Source organism: Dendropsophus ebraccatus, chromosome 4 (genome assembly GCF_027789765.1).
Source record: "Dendropsophus ebraccatus isolate aDenEbr1 chromosome 4, aDenEbr1.pat, whole genome shotgun sequence".
Lineage (NCBI taxonomy): Eukaryota > Metazoa > Chordata > Amphibia > Anura > Hylidae > Dendropsophus > Dendropsophus ebraccatus.
Genome location: NC_091457.1, coordinates 137995712 through 138012968, shown reverse-complemented (window position 1 = coordinate 138012968; position 17257 = coordinate 137995712). Strand labels below are relative to the sequence as shown.

Below are 17257 nucleotides of genomic sequence, written 5' to 3'. Positions count from 1 at the left end.
ACTGCACATCTACCCAGTGCCTCCTGTTGTATGCCATACTGATAAGACTGTATGTACAACATGATGGGTCCCCTTTAAAGGGGTTATCCAGTGCTACAAAAACATGGCCACTTTCTTCTAGAGACCGCCCCACTCTTGTCTCCAGTTGGCGTGGGGTTTTGCTGCTCAGTTCCATTAAAGTGAATGGAGCTTAATTGCAAACTGCACCTGAACTGGAGACAAGAGTCGTGTTATCTCTGAAAGAAAGTGGCCGTGTTTTTGTAGCACTGGATAACCCCTTTAAGGCCCATTTTGTGTCCTTGTTATGCTGTGGCTGAGAATCATGACTTGTTTTATTCTTAATATTCTTCTAATGATTATGTAGATATGATAATAGATCCCGACAGTCATAAATACGCAGAGTGTGCTGAGTAAGAACTGAAACCTCTCTCTCTATGTGAGCGGGTTATGTACTGAGAGGGTTATGTAATGTGCAGGACTGTGCCGATCAGCTCCTCGGATGTATGGATTGATTCTCATTGTTATGTTTACAACTTTTTATATTGTTACAAGTTTTATATAGTTTTATTTGCTATTATGCTTCCAGTATAAACTTCCTAAAGACCTTATTTTCGTCCGCAGCTGAATTTAGCGATTTGTGTCCAGACCGCCATAGGCAGAATCTCTTAAAGGATTAGATTTCCTGTAAGATTATCTGCTGCAGATTCAAATCTGCGCCATCTGCTGCAGATCCTGTACGTGTGAATGCACCCTTGCAAGTTAATGTGACCAAATACCCCTTATTTCTTGTTGCACAATTCTGGTTTGAGTAAGGCTCTTATGTAATCAAATGCCAAGAGTTCGGGTTCAGATGTATAATTGGACTAAACTTCTACTAGTCTGGAGGTGCTCCACATTTATCAGACAGCGTGAGCCACTGACACATCTAAGTGTGCACTGTGTAAGAATGGTATTGTTTCCTTTAGCATCCATAGTATATTATATTTACCCATCACCACAGACTGCAGGAACAGGAACGGGAGCAGGCGGATCCAGGGGGAAGCCGACATCCAGCCGATATGGGCCCCTATAATGGTGGTGATGAGGGACAAAGGGTTCATCAGTAAATGGGGGGAGATACAATATAACACGTCATCGCACATACAAAACATCCAGGATCTGTGCTACATTTCAGCTCTCCCCATCTTTGTCATACTTCTACCATCTCACTATGACTCACTCAGCCTCATTGCTGGTTATTTTAACCGACTTCTTGGCTTCCCATAAGTATGACTGAAAGTGATCCAAATAGACATGTTGTCTCCACCTGACTCGGCGTCCTGTTTCACCAGCACAGTGCATAGTTCTTCATTGTCACCTGCCTCCATCTGTCATTAGTTTTTATTGTATTGTTCTTATTATTAGTATTTTCTCTTTACCTCTGATGTTTTTACACCTCCAAAAGATACTCAAGTAATAGAAAATTATCTTTGCCTGCCGTTTAGGGCGCTCCCCGAACCACATAAGTCATTATTGTCTTTTCCCATCATTTTGGAGAATCATGGGTGTAATTGTTATATCTTATTCTATGTATTAAAGGAGTATTCACACTTTATAACAAATTATCACTTATCCATAGGATAGGAGATAACTAGCAGATTGGTGGGGGTCCAACTGCTGGGACCCCTATCGTTCTTAAGAATGGTGTACTCCTGTACTAAACTGTACTCCTGAATGAATGGAGTGGAACGTTTAGTAGCTCCATAAAGAATAGAGTGGCCCATTCATATAGCTTCACAATATCCAAGCGTTTATGGGATCAGCATTTGGACCCCCACTGATCCGATGCTTACTGTATCCCCTGTGCTGTAGATAGGAGAGATCATTGCTAATGTGACAATATACTTTAAAGGAGAAGTCCCTCAAAAATATTGGGTGGTGAGAGAACATAATAAAGAATGAATACTTACCCATCCCCGTGCCCCTGTAGCTCGACTCTCACCGCTCTCAGACAGCCTGGTACGTCATGGTCCCAGCTCCTGCTGCTGCAACGCCACCACGGCCCCGCTGATGGTTTGCTTATTCAGCCAGTTGGTGACTACAGTGGCTGGGTATGCGACACTGCAGCAGCAGGGGCTGCAGGAGGCTAGCGGCTGTGAGTGGGAGGGATGAGTAAGTATACATACTTTATTATTTTCTTGCACCCCCCCTGCCTGCCGTTGACTTCTTATTTTCATAGGACTTCCCCTTTAAGTCCTATAGATAGCTTTGTATGTAAGCAGGGTGGTTTTATCCGATTGGCAAATTAGTCAATTTCCCACAGGAGTCACTCAAAGTTACAATTGATTCCTTTACTGCTCTGATCCACCATATACCCCTTCACCAGACATATCACCAATAATCACTGTGCACCCAAGACCACCAGGTATTGTCACTGTAGCTTCTTTAACGTCCCAGTTACAAATAACCTTGAAACAACTCTATTTAGCAATTTTTCTTAATTAAATTGAAGCATTCTAAGGATTCTGATGTAAGGTTTATATATGATATTGCTTCTATATTGCAGGTTACCGTAAAACCTCTATAAAAAGACAACCAACTATGCATTGAAAAGTGCTCTACTATTGTGGTGGTCTTCTCGAAAAAAATGGTCTCTACACAAAATGTACAGTATGGTGGACTGAAACTGGTCTGGATAAGGAGGTGGTCTTCTCAAAGATATATTCTGATATATATGTAAGAAATATTTCTGATACAAAAGGATGGGGCATGAAATTCAGTCTATTCAGATCTATATTTATTCAGATATTCAGATCTATTCACATCAATTTAATATTTAAGGCAAAAAATGTTTATTCCCCCTCAAATCTTATCATAGTCAACAATTTTTCTATCTCTCTGCATTCAGTTATATATTTATTGTTGTTTTTTTGTCCTTTGCCCCTAGAACTTAATTTATGCATCCAAAATTACTCAAAACGTATCTAGTCTTTTATATTCTATATCGTATTTCATCTCTCAGCCTTAGATTTCAATGATCCCACTTCTAATATACAGTATAAAGTTCTAAGAACCATCTGGTTTTCTTACCTGATCCCATTATACTTGCTGTATGGGGTTTAGTCGTCTGCTGTCCGGTCCTGTCCCTTCACTGGGGACCTCAGTTATAAATGTCACACTTACACCTTAGCATTTCTGACAGGAAATTGTGGGGAGGAGGAGTAGAAGTTTTTATATGTTTTGTTGTCAGAGTGAGTAGGAGTTCTGGTTTGCTTCTATGTGGTGTGTAGAAGATCTCCTAAAGAAGTATAAAGAAACAATTGATAATAAAACACTGGATCCAGGTTCACATCCTTTCATCCGACCAGAAGTCTTGGGATACGTTATTACTAGAAATATGGTAAATGATATAAAACAGTGATTGATATAAACAGTGATTTCTGTGATACCTAAAGTCGTTGTTAATGGAGTATGGTCCGGGGACTGGTTACAAGTGGTGACCACAAGGGTCTGTTCTGGGTCTTATTCTTTTTAATATGTTTGTAAGTAACATAGGAGAAGGTTTGGCAGAAAAGGTTTGTCTGTTTGCTGATTACAAAATAGTGTGAAATAGGGCTGATATACCTGGAGGGGTCAGTAATATAGATAATGATCAGTTCTGTGTTAGCAAAGACTTCAGAAGAGAAGGATTTAGGGATAGTGATTTCTGTAGGGAAGGGATTCGGTCGGGAAAGCAAATCGTATGCTGGGCTTTATAGCTAGAGGTATATTAGTAGGAAGAGAGAGATTGTGATCCCGCTGTATAGAGCTCTAGTGACAACACATCTGGAATACTGAGTGCATTTCTGGATTCCTCACCTTAAAAAGGACATTGATAAAATAGAATGGGTCCAAAGACGGGCTACAAAAATGGTGGAGGGTGTGAGGCATAAATCATATCAGCAAAGACTTAAGGATATAAATCTGTACAGTCTGGAGGAAAGAAGGAAAAAGGGATATGATTGAAACCTGTAAATATATTAAAGGACTAAATAAGGTTCAGTAGGGAAGTGTTTTTAAGAAACTGAACACAAGAACAAGAGGACACAATCTAAGGATAGTTGGGTGAAGATCAGAAGAAACATGACAAGAGTAGTAGATGTGCAGTGTCCCAATACAGGGGTTCCACTACCTTTGTATTCCACCTGTCACAAAGTATCTCTGTCAGGTGTCACACTTTAGGATGAAGGGTGCCATTTTGAACTTTTACCACTTGGTGTCTCACTCTTCCCTACTCTTACTGCACAGCTGAAGGTCTGTAAGGATTAACTATGTTCTTCTTACTGTTATCTATTGTCCAATGAGTGACTTGAGTGGCTCACACTCCATCACCTATCACACACTTGCACTTCTCTTCTTCTAGCACTTTTCCTACCAATAGGAGGTTAGGGAGAGGGAGAGGAGGGTAGAGGAGCTTATACCCAGGCCTGCCCTAAGGGCCATGGTCTTTGTTAGGAACCACGGATCACAGAGAGACTTTCTTATAACCAGTATGCAGTGCTAAACCCAGAGGTGGGGTATCTTTCACCTAGGAAAACCTTACCTACACCTGGGGTAACCATCCAAAATTTTCAAAATATTCAAAGTAGTGAAGCCAGCTTAATACAGATGTTCACTGTTTCCCTCGGGCTCCCACTACAATAGGTGCATTAGTATAGAGGAAAAATGAATCCTGAGTGTGGTGAAACCAATGTCCAGAACTTCATTCCATACACTTAGGCAGGGAACATTAAGCAACAACCAGGGGCGTAACTAGAAATGGCTGGGCCCCACAGCAAACTTTTGATTGGGGCCCCCCCTCCTCGACCAACCACTATGCCATCAACACACCCAGCTCTACACAGGTTCTATACACCATATAAATTACACTGCAGTTATATTAAGTGACTCACAGGGGACGCCTTCTCTCATTAGAGTTGTTTCCTTTTCATTTTCTTCTCCATCTGTCCTGGGCCATTATAAGAACTCCGAGCCACGAATCCACAGAATCTGCCAGACAGACAAATTAGGCTCTGTGTAGACAGCTTATAGATTGCCCCTTATTCAGTCCTCCATATAGATGGCCCCATGTGCATCTACTATAGTAGAGATCCCCCTCTGTGTAATCCATTTATAGTAGATGACACCCTCTGTGCATCACCTATATCAGAGGTAGGGAATCTCTGCTCTCCAGCTTTTGCAAAACTACAACTCCCATCATGTATGGACAGTCAAAAATAAAGCTGTAGTTTTGCAATAGCTGGAGAGCCAAGGTTCCCTATCCCTGCCCTACAGTATATGGTCCCCTCTGTGTAGTCCTCTTAGATGACCCCTCTGTGTCAACCCCCCCAGTGTAGTTCCCCTTATAGATGCCCCCTAGTCCCCTTCATAAATGGCCCCTCTGTGTAGTTCCCCTTTTAGATGGCCCACATTCCCCATAAAAGTAGCCCCCAGTGTTGTCCATCCCTGTCCCGCATATAGGTAGCCCCCAGTGTTGTCCATCCCCGTCCCCCATATAGGTAGCCCCCAGTGTTGTGCATTCCCATCCCCCATATAGCCCCCAGTATTGTGCATCCCCCATATAGCCTCCAGTATTGTGCATCCCCCATGTAGCCCCCAGTGTTGTCCATCCTTAGCCCCCAGTGTTGTATATCCTTAGCCCCCAGTATTGTGCATCCCCATCCCCACATAGCCCCCAGTATTGTGCATCCCCATCCCCACATAGCCCCCAGTATTGTGCATCCCCTTCCCCACATAGCCCCCAGTAATGTGCACCCCTAGTCCACACATAGCCCCCAGTATTGTGCATCCCCTTCCCCACATAGCCCCCAGTATTGTGCATCCCCCTCCCCACATAGCCCCCAGTATTGTGCATCCCCTCCCCCACATAGCCCCCAGTAATGTGCACCCCTAGTCCACACATAGCCCCCAGTATTGTGCATCCCCTTCCCCACATAGCCCCCAGTATTGTGCATCCCCTCCCCCACATAGCCCCCAGTATTGTGCATCCCCTTCCCCACATAGCCCCCAGTATTGTGCATCCCCTTCCCCACATAGCCCCCAGTATTGTGCATCCCCTCCCCCACATAGCCCCCAGTATTGTGCATCCCCTTCCCCACATAGCCCCCAGTATTGTGCATCCCCTCCCCCACATAGCCCCCAGTATTGTGCATCCCCTTCCCCACATAGCCCCCAGTATTGTGCATCCCCTTCCCCACATAGCCCCCAGTATTGTGCATCCCCTCCCCCACATAGCCCCCAGTATTGTGCATCCCCTTCTCCACATAGCCCCCAGTATTGTGCATCCCCTCCCCCACATAGCCCCCAGTATTGTGCATCCCCTTCCCCACATAGCCCCCAGTATTGTGCATCCCCTCCCCCACATAGCCCCCAGTATTGTGCATCCCCTTCCCCACATAGCCCCCAGTGTTGTGCATCCCCTTTCCCACATAGCCCGCAGTGTTGTGCATCCCCTTCCCCACATAGCCCCCAGTATTGTGCATCCCCTCCCCCACATAGCCCCCAGTATTGTGCATCCCCTTTCCCACATAGCCCCCAGTATTGTGCATGCCCTTCCCCACATAGCCCCCAGTATTGTGCATCCCCTTCCCCACATAGCCCCCAGTATTGTGCATCCCTCCCCCACATAGCCCCCAGTATTGTGCATCCCCTTCCCCACATAGCCCCCAGTATTGTGCATCCCCTTCCCCACATAGCCCGCAGTGTTGTGCATCCCCTTCCCCACATAGCCCGCAGTGTTGCCCCTCTGATTAAAAAAACAAACAAACACATAACTCACCTAACCCCACGCTCCCCCGTCGGTCGCCGGTCTCCTCTTCTCTCTGCCTCCGCCCGATGAGCAGCCCTCTGGTGAAGTCCCGGCAGCGTCATCGCTGAGCGCTCAGTGTGCGCCGCGGCGGCTGGGACTTCCGGTTTGTGTTCTTAGTACCGGAAGTCCCAGCCGCGGCGGCGCACACTGAGTGCTCAGCGATGACGCTGCCAGGACTTCACCAAAGAGCTGCTCATTGGGTGGGACACTCTTGTGATCGCAAGCAGAATGCTTGCTTGCGGTCACAAGAATGATTGACAGGGCGGGAAGCCTATGGCTTCTCGCGCTGTCAGTCAGAACACTGTACACCCGGGAGGCCCGCTCGGCCGCCGGGTGTTGCAAGCGGTCATCTTCGGGGGGCCAAGGCCACGGGCCCCCTGATGTTAGGGGCCCCGTAGCAGCCGCTACGGCTGCTACGGCGGTAGTTCCGCCCCTGGCAACAACGCTTCCTACAAATGCAGTGACAAGTGCCCTGCTGGTACATGGCATTTGTAGTGAGTGTTGCTTAATGTGCACTGCCTTAGTGTATGGAATAAAGTTCTGGACATTGGTTTCACCACATGCTGGACTCAAGCCTGATTTTCCTTTGTAACCATCCGATACATACTGTAGTCAGGAGAATCCCAAAAAGAAGGATTTGTCTGCAGTGGAGCAAAGTGCCTGTAAGCTGACAAACTCCATTGATTCTTGCTCAATCTATTCAGGGAACCTTGAGGGATTAGCTACACCCAGTTCTTCAACCATGGGACTTGTACTACCGGGCCTGAAACTCTGTGGGTTCTTCTGGCATAAGGTGGTCCTTCTTCTTCTCAGTCCTAACTGTGAGTACTAAAGTTTTCAACCAAGTTTCCTGCAGAGTACATGTTGCCCTGGCAGAATTCTGTACTACTAGGCAAGGCTCCAAGACAGACCCTTAGCCTTATTCTACTCAAGTAACACCTACTACCTACTGTACACTACAAGCACCCAAGCCAAGTCATCTGGGTTGCCCATCAAGGGAAATGGACATTTTTTATTTTTGTGATTATGTTTTGCACATTTCACTCTTTAGGCTAGGTTCACACTATGTAAAAACAACGCCTGTATTTCATAACATCAGCAAACAGGGACCCTTATTTGCAAAATAACAGCCATTGTTTGCACAACAACGGTCTTTGTTATGAAATACGGCCGTTGTCTTTACATAGTGTGAATCTAGCCTAAGCTGTTTTGCACTGAAGGCTTCTCAGTAAAATGTTATCCTGCTGGACTTTGTACTCATTTTGCTCCACACTTGCACCTACACACCTGGTTCTAACTTTTTCAAAGCCTAATATTAGTATACCCAGGGGTGGCCATTCCACTCCTGGTCACAGTGACAAGTGCCTAGTCGGTACACCCCAATACCTAGCAACCCCAGGTTACTGCAGATACTTGGAACAAACTTCCAGAAGTTGTCCAGCAGAGAATCCCCTCCCCCTCAGGAGTACCCCTTTAAGGCTGTGTTATATATTGAATTTATGAATTAGGACAGCTACCTTATAGAGAGCTAACATGGATCTATGTGATCAGTGTCAGCCTGGACCACCAGAGACCTGGAGGATTCTTTAGTGGGCGCCCCCCAAAAAAAGTTTTCTATATTTTCCCACAATTTGCATAAATTGTGGTAAAATGCAGCAATTTTGCGTAAAACCAGATAATCAGTGGCTAGCGATGGATGTTATCAATAGCAACACCACAGCTTATTTACTGCTCTCAAGGCGACGTCGTGCAGGTATTACACAATGAAGCCACAAGTTAAATTTCCATTGCCTCAAGTACCTGAAATACCACAAGTGACGTGAAGACGTGTGGATGATCTTCTTTACCCTATGTAACTTACGATTATAATCACGTTTGCCCTATAACATAGTGACATGTCATCAGCCTCCTCAGTGTAAGTATATATTTTGATAGAATAGTTAGGGTATACATTTGTCATGCTACTAAGGGGATCACTTGGCCTGACGTTAAAATGGGAAATAGCTGTAGATTTTTACATTCAAGATGTAACTCAAATTGATTAGTTGAACAGGAACAAGAAAATACAGTTCAAGCATCTGTATAGAAAAAGCTTTTTTACGGTTAAAGCAATTGATTTTTGAATTACTGTACAATAAATAACAAAGGCAGATAAAATGACAGCATTTAAAAATAGACCAAAAAGTGACCACAAAAATTTTTTTTTTGCAGAAATCAATAGTCCAGGCGATTTTAAGAAACTTTGTAATTCGGTTTATTAGCCGAAAAATGCACTTTTTATCATGAAAAAGCAGTTTAATCCCTAGACGACCTAGGACATAACGGTACGTCCTGGAAGTCTGTGCTCAGCGCGCTTCCTAGCAGGTGGGGGGCGACTGCAATCAGCAGCCGGCACCTCACCGTTAATGACACACTGCAGCGATCGCAGCGCAGCACAGTGTGACATTAACTCCTTAAAACACACTGCCGCAGTCCCCTGTCACTTACCGATTGGGACCCCCGCAGTGTGACTGCGGGGGTCCCGATCGTTAAAACGGACTGCCGGAGGTCTCTCACCTGCCTCCGCGCGGTCCGATCGGCGATCTGTTTACTAAGCCTGCACAGGCAGGCTCAATGAGCAGATCGCCGATAACACTGATCAATGCTATGCCTATGGCATAGCAATGATCAGTGTATAAAATGAAAGTAATGTATGTACAAGTCCCCCAAAGGGACTTAAAATGTATTAAAGAAAAGTTAAAATCACTAACACACTACCCCAAAACCCCTCCCCCAATAAAAGTTGAAATCACCCCCATTTCTCATTATATAAATAAAACATATAAAAATAAATAAATAAACATATAATATACCGTAGCGTGCGTAATTGTCCTATCTATTAAAATATAACAAGCGTCATTGCAAACGGCGTAGACGAAAAGAGGGAAAAATGTGTGCGAATTACCGATTTTATGTTACATTATATATAAAAAAAAGATTAAAAAGTGATCAAAACGTCCAATCTTCACAAATATGGTATTAATAAAAACTAGAGATCATGGCGGACAAAAAATGACACCCCATACAGCCTCATAGGTGAAAAAATAAGACTGTTATAAGTGTCACAATAGGCCCATTTTATTAATAATTAATTGCCAAAAAAAAGGATTTCATAAACTCCTGGGATATTACTTCTGGACTACGTGTCTTGTTAATGTGGGTAATGCTATTGTGTAGAGTCTAGTAGTCCTGTAGCCTTTTGGACACTTACAAGAGGGAAGTGCTATTGTACAGTAGGTGAGAGATCTAGCAAGGTTAAGGAGGAAATTACTCCTGATTATGTAGGAGAATAAGAATAGGCATACCTTGGTTAAAAGGGTTGTCCAATGACACCAGTTGATTTGAAAGAAAAATTTCTCCATAGTACCCCTTTAAGAGGTGGGGTTTCTGTTGCTGTCCTACAATAGTAGCTCACAGACCTAATCTTCATATAAGATATATTAAGTATTTAAAGTAACACAGGAAAACACATGTAGATTCCTGTGGCTGACAATAGCAGAAGGAAAAAAGTGTTCATACTAGAGAGGAGCGAACTTTTCAAAAGTTTGCTTGGGCTTTAATGTAAAGTTTGGGGGTGTGCTGAACCGAACTTTAACGAACCACACTAAAACAAACGTTAAGCTGTTTTACTGCGGCTTGTAAAAGCTGCTCATTTTACTTACCTTCTTCGCTCCCCCAAAGTCTGTGTTCTCCAGTCTCTTTTTCTGTTACAGTCCGCTCAGCCAATCTCTGGCTGTCTGTCCCAGTCAGCCAGTGATTGGCTGAGCGGGCTGTAACTCGAGAGACAAGAGCGACAGCCTGCTCAGCCAATCACTGGCCGGGGTGCTGTCCTGTCTCAGTCTGTGATTGACTGAATGTGCTGAAGACTCAGAAGACTGGAAGAGGACACTGGGGGGTGGGGGGTGGAGTGGGGGGCTGGACAGGTGATAAAAAAAACAACCTTTTTTTTAATGTGCAGCCACCATCTTGCCAAACTTGTTCCAAACTTAGAAAAAAGTTCAGATCGGTTATCTCTTGTCCATACCTATTTGTCTATTTCTCAGCCAAAGCAAACACAAGGGAGGGGGGGGGGGGGGTTATCAAACTGGTGTAAAGTAGAATTGTCTTAGTTGCCCCTAGCAACCAATCAGATTTCACTTTTCATTCCTCACAGACTCTTTGGAAAATGAAAGGTGGAATCTGATTGGTTGCTAGGGGAAACTGAGCCAGTTTCACTTTACACCATGTTTGATAAATCCCCCCCAAGGACTTTATTTAAAGCATGGCTAATTTTTTAAAAACACTTGACATGTCATAGAGATGTTAAAAGTTTTGATTGGTCAGGATCTCCACTACAGTCTCTAGTTTTAGCCAGGAGTGTGGCAGCATACTTTACCACTCAACTTGGTGCTCGCTCCCATTTATTGCAGGAGATAAGCTCTATCACAAGCGACACTTTAAGATGTCCAGCTCCTTGATGCCCATTAATATAACCTTCTGATATGTCTTTTTTACATGTTCGCTTATTTTGGTGATATATTATTGTACTGTATATTGATTTTTCAGGGCTTGATATAATACTTACTCAAATCATTATTATGCTCAGTGGAAAAAAAGTGTGGTGGAGGATGGGTGCCAAGGCTATCGAAAGTTCATGTTTCGTTCCATTCATCAATATATGATAGGTTCTTTTTAGAAATATAAAGACTGGAACCTATCGTTTACAGTTGTGAATGTAAAGACGACTTCTTGCCTGGCGTTTGCTGCCTAAGACGAAGAAATCTAGCAATAGCAAGTGTAGTCAACATTGGAGATGTAAGATATCAAGGTTACCAAACTTTACTATAAACCTGATTTCTCTTAGTCATATAATTTCCTGGATCCCTCACAAAGCTCATAGCAACCGACATTACACGTTTCTCCCACATCTGATGGAGATTCTGTGTTCATGATAAGGATATGTAGTGGTAATTCCGATGACAATGCCGGTCATAAAGTAGGATAAAGATATGCCGTGGTCAGTCAGAGGTATATTTCTTCACTTGGCGGTAATGCGCACATTCGTATCACTCTTCATCTTTTAATTGTGGGTTTCTATTACTATCAAAGAAAAAAAAAATAGATGCATTTCCCTGTACTTGCATTTTGGTTTGCTCACGCCTGTGAGTTATAAATGTGGGTTACAAAAAATAATGCTCAAAAGTTTTTTCTGTCAGAGTCTGAGTGTTCAGACAGTGACCGATCTGTAGAACAACTGTGCTGCCACACGTTCCACTCCCCACTCTGTGTCTGAGACCTAGACGGACCCCTGTCTTGAACTGAAAGTTCATCTAGGTGATGTGACACAGAGTTGGGAGTGAGTACGCTGCGTGCGGACCTCTCCCAGCTTGTTCTCCTGATTGGTCGCTCTCTCCTGCCACCATGTCAGAAACTGTCCAGAGCAGGAGAGGTTTTCTATGGGGATTTGCTCCTGCTCTGAACAGTTCCTATTATGGACAGAGGTGGCAGCAGAGAGCACTGTGTCAGTCTGAAAAGAAAACACCACTTCCTGCTAGGTATACAGAAGCTGATAAGTACTGGAAGACTTAAGATTTTTAAATATACAAATCTATATAACTCTCTGGCATCAGTTGATTTGAAAGAAAAAAAATCACTGGAGTTACCCTTTAACCACTAGACGACCAAGGGCGTATAGTTACGCCATGGAAGTCTGTCCCCAGACGACCTAGGGCGTAACTGTACGCCCTGGGTGTTTCTCCCGCTATGAAGCGTGCTCCGGAGCGAAGCGCGCTTCACAGCAGGTGGGGGCCGGCTGCAATCAGCAGCCGGGACCTCACCGGCAATGACACGCTGCAGCGATCGCGCTGCCGCGTGTCATTAACTCCTTAAACGCCGCGATTGCGGCGCGACCGCGGCGTTTAAATGTAAGTGACAGGGGGAGTCCCCTGTCACTTACCGATCGGGACCCCCGCAGTGTGACTGCGGGGATCCCGATCGGTAAAACGGACTGCTGGAGGTCTCTTACCTGCCTCCATGCGGTCCGATCGGCGCTCTGGTCACTGAGCCTGCACAGGCAGGCTCAATGAGCAGATCGCCGATAACACTGATCAATGCTATGCCTATGGCATAGCAATGGTCAGTGTAAACATCCAAGTAGTGTATGTACAAGTCCCCCAAAGGGACTTCAAATGTGTAAAAAAAAAAAAGTTAAAAACACTAACACACTACCCCAAAACCCCTCCCCCAATAAAAGTTGAAATCACCCCCCTTTCCCATTATATAAATAAAACATATAAAAATAAATAAACAAATAAACATATAATATACCGTAGCGTGCGTAATTGTCTGATCTATTAAAATATAACAAGCGTCATTGCGAACGGTAAACGGCGTAGACGAAAAGAGGGAAAAAAGTGCGCAGATTACCGATTTTATGTTACATTATATATAAAAAAAATTTATAAAAAGTGATCAAAACGTCCGATCTTCACAAATATGGTATTAATAAAAACTAGAGATCATGGCGGAAAAAATGACACCCCATACAGCCCCGTAGGTGAAAAAATAAAACCGTTATAAGCGTCACAATAGTCCCATTTTATTTATAATTAATTGCCAAAAAAAAGGATTTCATTTAAAAAAAATATATAACATTAGAGAATCTGTGTAACCTGCATATGGTTGTGTTCAGACTGACCTATAGAGTAATAATATTATGTCACTTTTACCATATAGTGCATTACGTAGACACAGGAACCCCCCAAACGTTACCATATTGCATTCTTTTTTACGATTTCACCTATTTATATCTTCATAAATAATATATTTGGAATTCCATCATACATGTTATGGTAAAATGAATGACGCCATTACAAAGTACAACTATTCCTGTAAAAAACAAGCCCCCACATGGCCCTGTAGATAGAAAACTGAAAGTGCTAGAGCTCTTAGAAGGGGAGGAGGGAAAAACGGAAACACTAAGATCAAAATTTGCGCGGTCCACTGGGTCATTTTGGGCCTGGTCCTCAAAGGGTTAAATGGGCGCTGGAAAAAACAAACAAACAACTTTTCACATGTTTCTTTGACATGTCAAAATTTATTTTTTAATGCCAGTGCCCTTTTTATAAATTTTTTTATGTTAAAATATTTTTAAGAATCTTTAGTGATTCCTCCCCCCCCCCCCCTCCAATTTTCTCTACCTATTTTAAAAATTAATCCCTGAATAATGCTTGCTGCTTTATTTATATCTGTGATCCAATAGGCTGATGCTTCCGATCTGTAGAAAAACATCTCAGCTATTAGCATCATGGACAAGATTACAGTGAAAAGTGACGCCAGATAATACAGGATATACCATTCACAATATCCGATGGTCACAGCTACTTTACCCCCTCCTATGCTCAGGTTACAGAGCATGCCTAGAAAACGTTCCTATTATAGATGAGCGAACCTCGAGCAAGCTCGAGTCCATCCGAACCCGAACTTTCGGCATTTGATTAGCAGTGGCTGCTGAGTTGGATAAAGCTCTAAGGTTGTCTGGAAAACATGGATACAGCCAATGATTATATCCATGTTTTCCACATAGCCTTAGGGCTTTATCCAACTTCAGCAGCCACCGCTAATCAAATGCCGAATGATCGGGTTGTGATGGACTCGAGCATGCTCCAGGTTCGCTCATCTCTAGTTCCTATGGAAATCATTGGGTGACTCCGGTCACTTGTTTTCTGTGTCCATTTAGCTTACAGTAAAGCATGTCTCTAGATGCTGAGAAAGCTCAGGCAAAGCTTTATAAATAAAAAATATAGTAAATTACAATCAGACAATAGGAACAGATTAGAAGCAAAAATAGAACCTGGCTCTTTACATCATTATCAGTGCTGACTCTGTATGTAAATGGCAATGCATATAAATTGCCGGTCACACTAGTCTCTGTGGAGCCCTACACTGCTTGCATAGAGGACCACAGAAACTCTGTTAGTGGAGCAGGGACTCCTGTTAAAATCTGACAGAAATCCCCCACTCCATTTACAAAACAATAAGCCAGGGATGCTTTGTGCATTCCTGGCCTACTGTTAGTATTTTCCCTGGGCCAGAAGCTGGGAATCTGTACCCAGGGAATCTGTACGCCACTTAACAGAAAGCCGCTCCTAATCTATACATCTCATGCCAGGTACTTCTTTAGTCTTATGCATTAAATATGTACAAAAATATCCGTTAACAGCCTGTGTTCAGTTGCTAAAGATCATTTATTAATTTATTTTAGGCTATTTATTTTTATTATTATTCCCCATTCATTCTTGGTTTATCTTACTGAAATGTTTGTCAGATAATCTTAAATGTTTAAATACATCTTTCATGTGATAGCCTGTACAAAAAAAAAAAAAGAGGTTGAATGTGGTTGCTATGACCACTATAGCACTATTTTTATGCACGAGGACACAGGCATAACTTAGAGGAGAAGTCCGGCGATTTCTAAAACCCGGCAGCCTGCAGGGGGAGGGGTGAAATTGATTACAAGTAACAATTTACCCCTCTCCGTGTGAGCGGTGGGAGTGGCTACGGGACCCCCACTGGGCTCCGGGATCTCCAGGATGTCCACATCATGACCTGGCTGATCAACTGCCCGCTACGCCACTCCAGTCAATGATTGGCTGAGCGGCCAGTCCATCCCACGGCCACGGGAATAGGTAAGTTCTGACTTGTAATCAATCCCCCCCGCAGGCTGCATGATTTTAGAAATTGCTGGATTTCTCCTTTAACGCTGTGGAACATCAATGAACAATCTGTAACAGGGCCTCACCTACCATATTTCAAACATTGATGCCTTTTAAAGTGGCAGAGGGTCCTCTGTGCTAGGGTCACCCAGGTCCATGTGGAACTGTACCCCCTATAGCCATAGCATAGCTTGAAGTTCTTTCTATTACAAATAAGAAGTACTCATTGGGTAAGCATTTCCAAAGGAAAACCCATCAAAGCACAGTTATCTCTATGGCTACATTGGATAATGCATGAGACTATAAAAGCAACATAGAGATATGTGACATCTCTTACTTTGTATTGTATTGTAAGCATACTTAAAGAATTACTGTCTGTAGTAGTAGTAGAGCTAGTGTACTGTATATGAATGAGGATTTCAGTATTATATTCCTTTCATACCAGCGGAGGTTGCATCAATATTTCATGAGCGTGCTGTTATAAAATCAGGGATCTTGGTACTTGATGCACAATTAATAATATATAACAATAAGTATTGAATAATTCCCACCCATAACTGTATAAAATAATCTCCGCGAGTGAGATAAAAGTTGACATCTGTGAATGTTGTCAGCCATCTTAGAATCTCACACTTTTCACTAGGAATGTAGCTGAAATGCCTCTCTTGAGAATAGCTAAAAAGGTCAAAGTCAAAGACAAGTGGGGAATCAGCCATTGAAATCTATGTACAAAGCTATCATACAAAAAGTGAAGCAAAAGGGTAAATTATAGTTATTTTTCTAAACTTTAAAGGGGTATTCCAAGAAAAAACTAAATTACAAAGAAGCTACAAAGTTGCAGATAAAGCCTGTCAGGGACTTGTTTACATCAGTTGTCTCAGAAGGGAGGGGGGAGGAGAGGGAGACAGAGAGAGGCTCACACACAGATTTTTGTGTCTTCAGCAGAAAGCAGCAGCTGAGAACTGGGGGAAGGAGACTGAATAGATAATAAGAAGTATGAAAGAAATTGTTAGTCTCACCGTGGGTAGCAACATATGAAAAGTTATGTTTGAGTGGAATACCTCTTTAATATTTATTATGAGGGGTAACAGTGCACCAAGGGCTGTAGTACCACCCCAAGTGCACATAGGTGCCTAAGGGTGCGTTCACACGTACAGGATCTGCAGCAAATTTGATGGCGCAGATTTGAAGTTGCAAATTCAATGCAAAGTAACTCTGGGCCATCAAATCTGCTGCGGATCTTGTACGTGTGAACGCACCCTAAATAACATTTTTCTTCAAAAACTGAAGATTGTATTAAATCAGTGCTGAGGATGAAGGTAAGAAAATTACTTTTTCCTCATCATCCCATTAACTTTTACTGGGGTTCACTTATGGTTAGGATGTGTGTCCTGGTAGTTAGATCCCCACTGATCAGAAAGTGATGGCGTATCCCTGCATTGTCCTCACTTACTAGGATGGAAAAACACTTTAAGTATTAGTCTATGGTGGTTATATTTCCTCATAATTTATCAGCTCATCTGAACAAGATGCCACCAATATGAGATTATGGTTATGACTTTTTGAATAAAATACATTATCACAGATTTCTGTTTTACCGGGTTGTATTTTTGTCAGCAGATTTATCATTTTGGCATAGATCATCACTATGGTTTCCTGTGAACAAAAGTGAGATTGATGACTTCAGGTCTGCAGGTCT

At 43.1% G+C, this 17257-nt stretch overlaps 2 protein-coding genes across 2 annotated transcripts in view; one reads left to right on the top strand and one right to left on the bottom strand.

The window, feature by feature from the left end:
* Positions 1 to 3126, bottom strand: part of LOC138789339 (interleukin-2 receptor subunit beta-like) — a 30916-nt gene extending 27790 nt beyond the window's left edge. Inside the window, exons 1-2 of the mRNA XM_069967945.1 lie at positions 3070 to 3126; positions 989 to 1066 (exon numbers count right to left, since the gene is read on the bottom strand). Coding sequence (XP_069824046.1) covers positions 989 to 1066; positions 3070 to 3079 — 88 coding nt within the window. The 5' untranslated portion in view covers positions 3080 to 3126. The remainder of the gene's footprint in view (positions 1 to 988; positions 1067 to 3069) is intronic.
* The window catches only part of KCTD17 (potassium channel tetramerization domain containing 17), a 232002-nt gene that overhangs the window by 117992 nt on the left and 96753 nt on the right, over positions 1 to 17257 (top strand). The window lies entirely within an intron of this gene.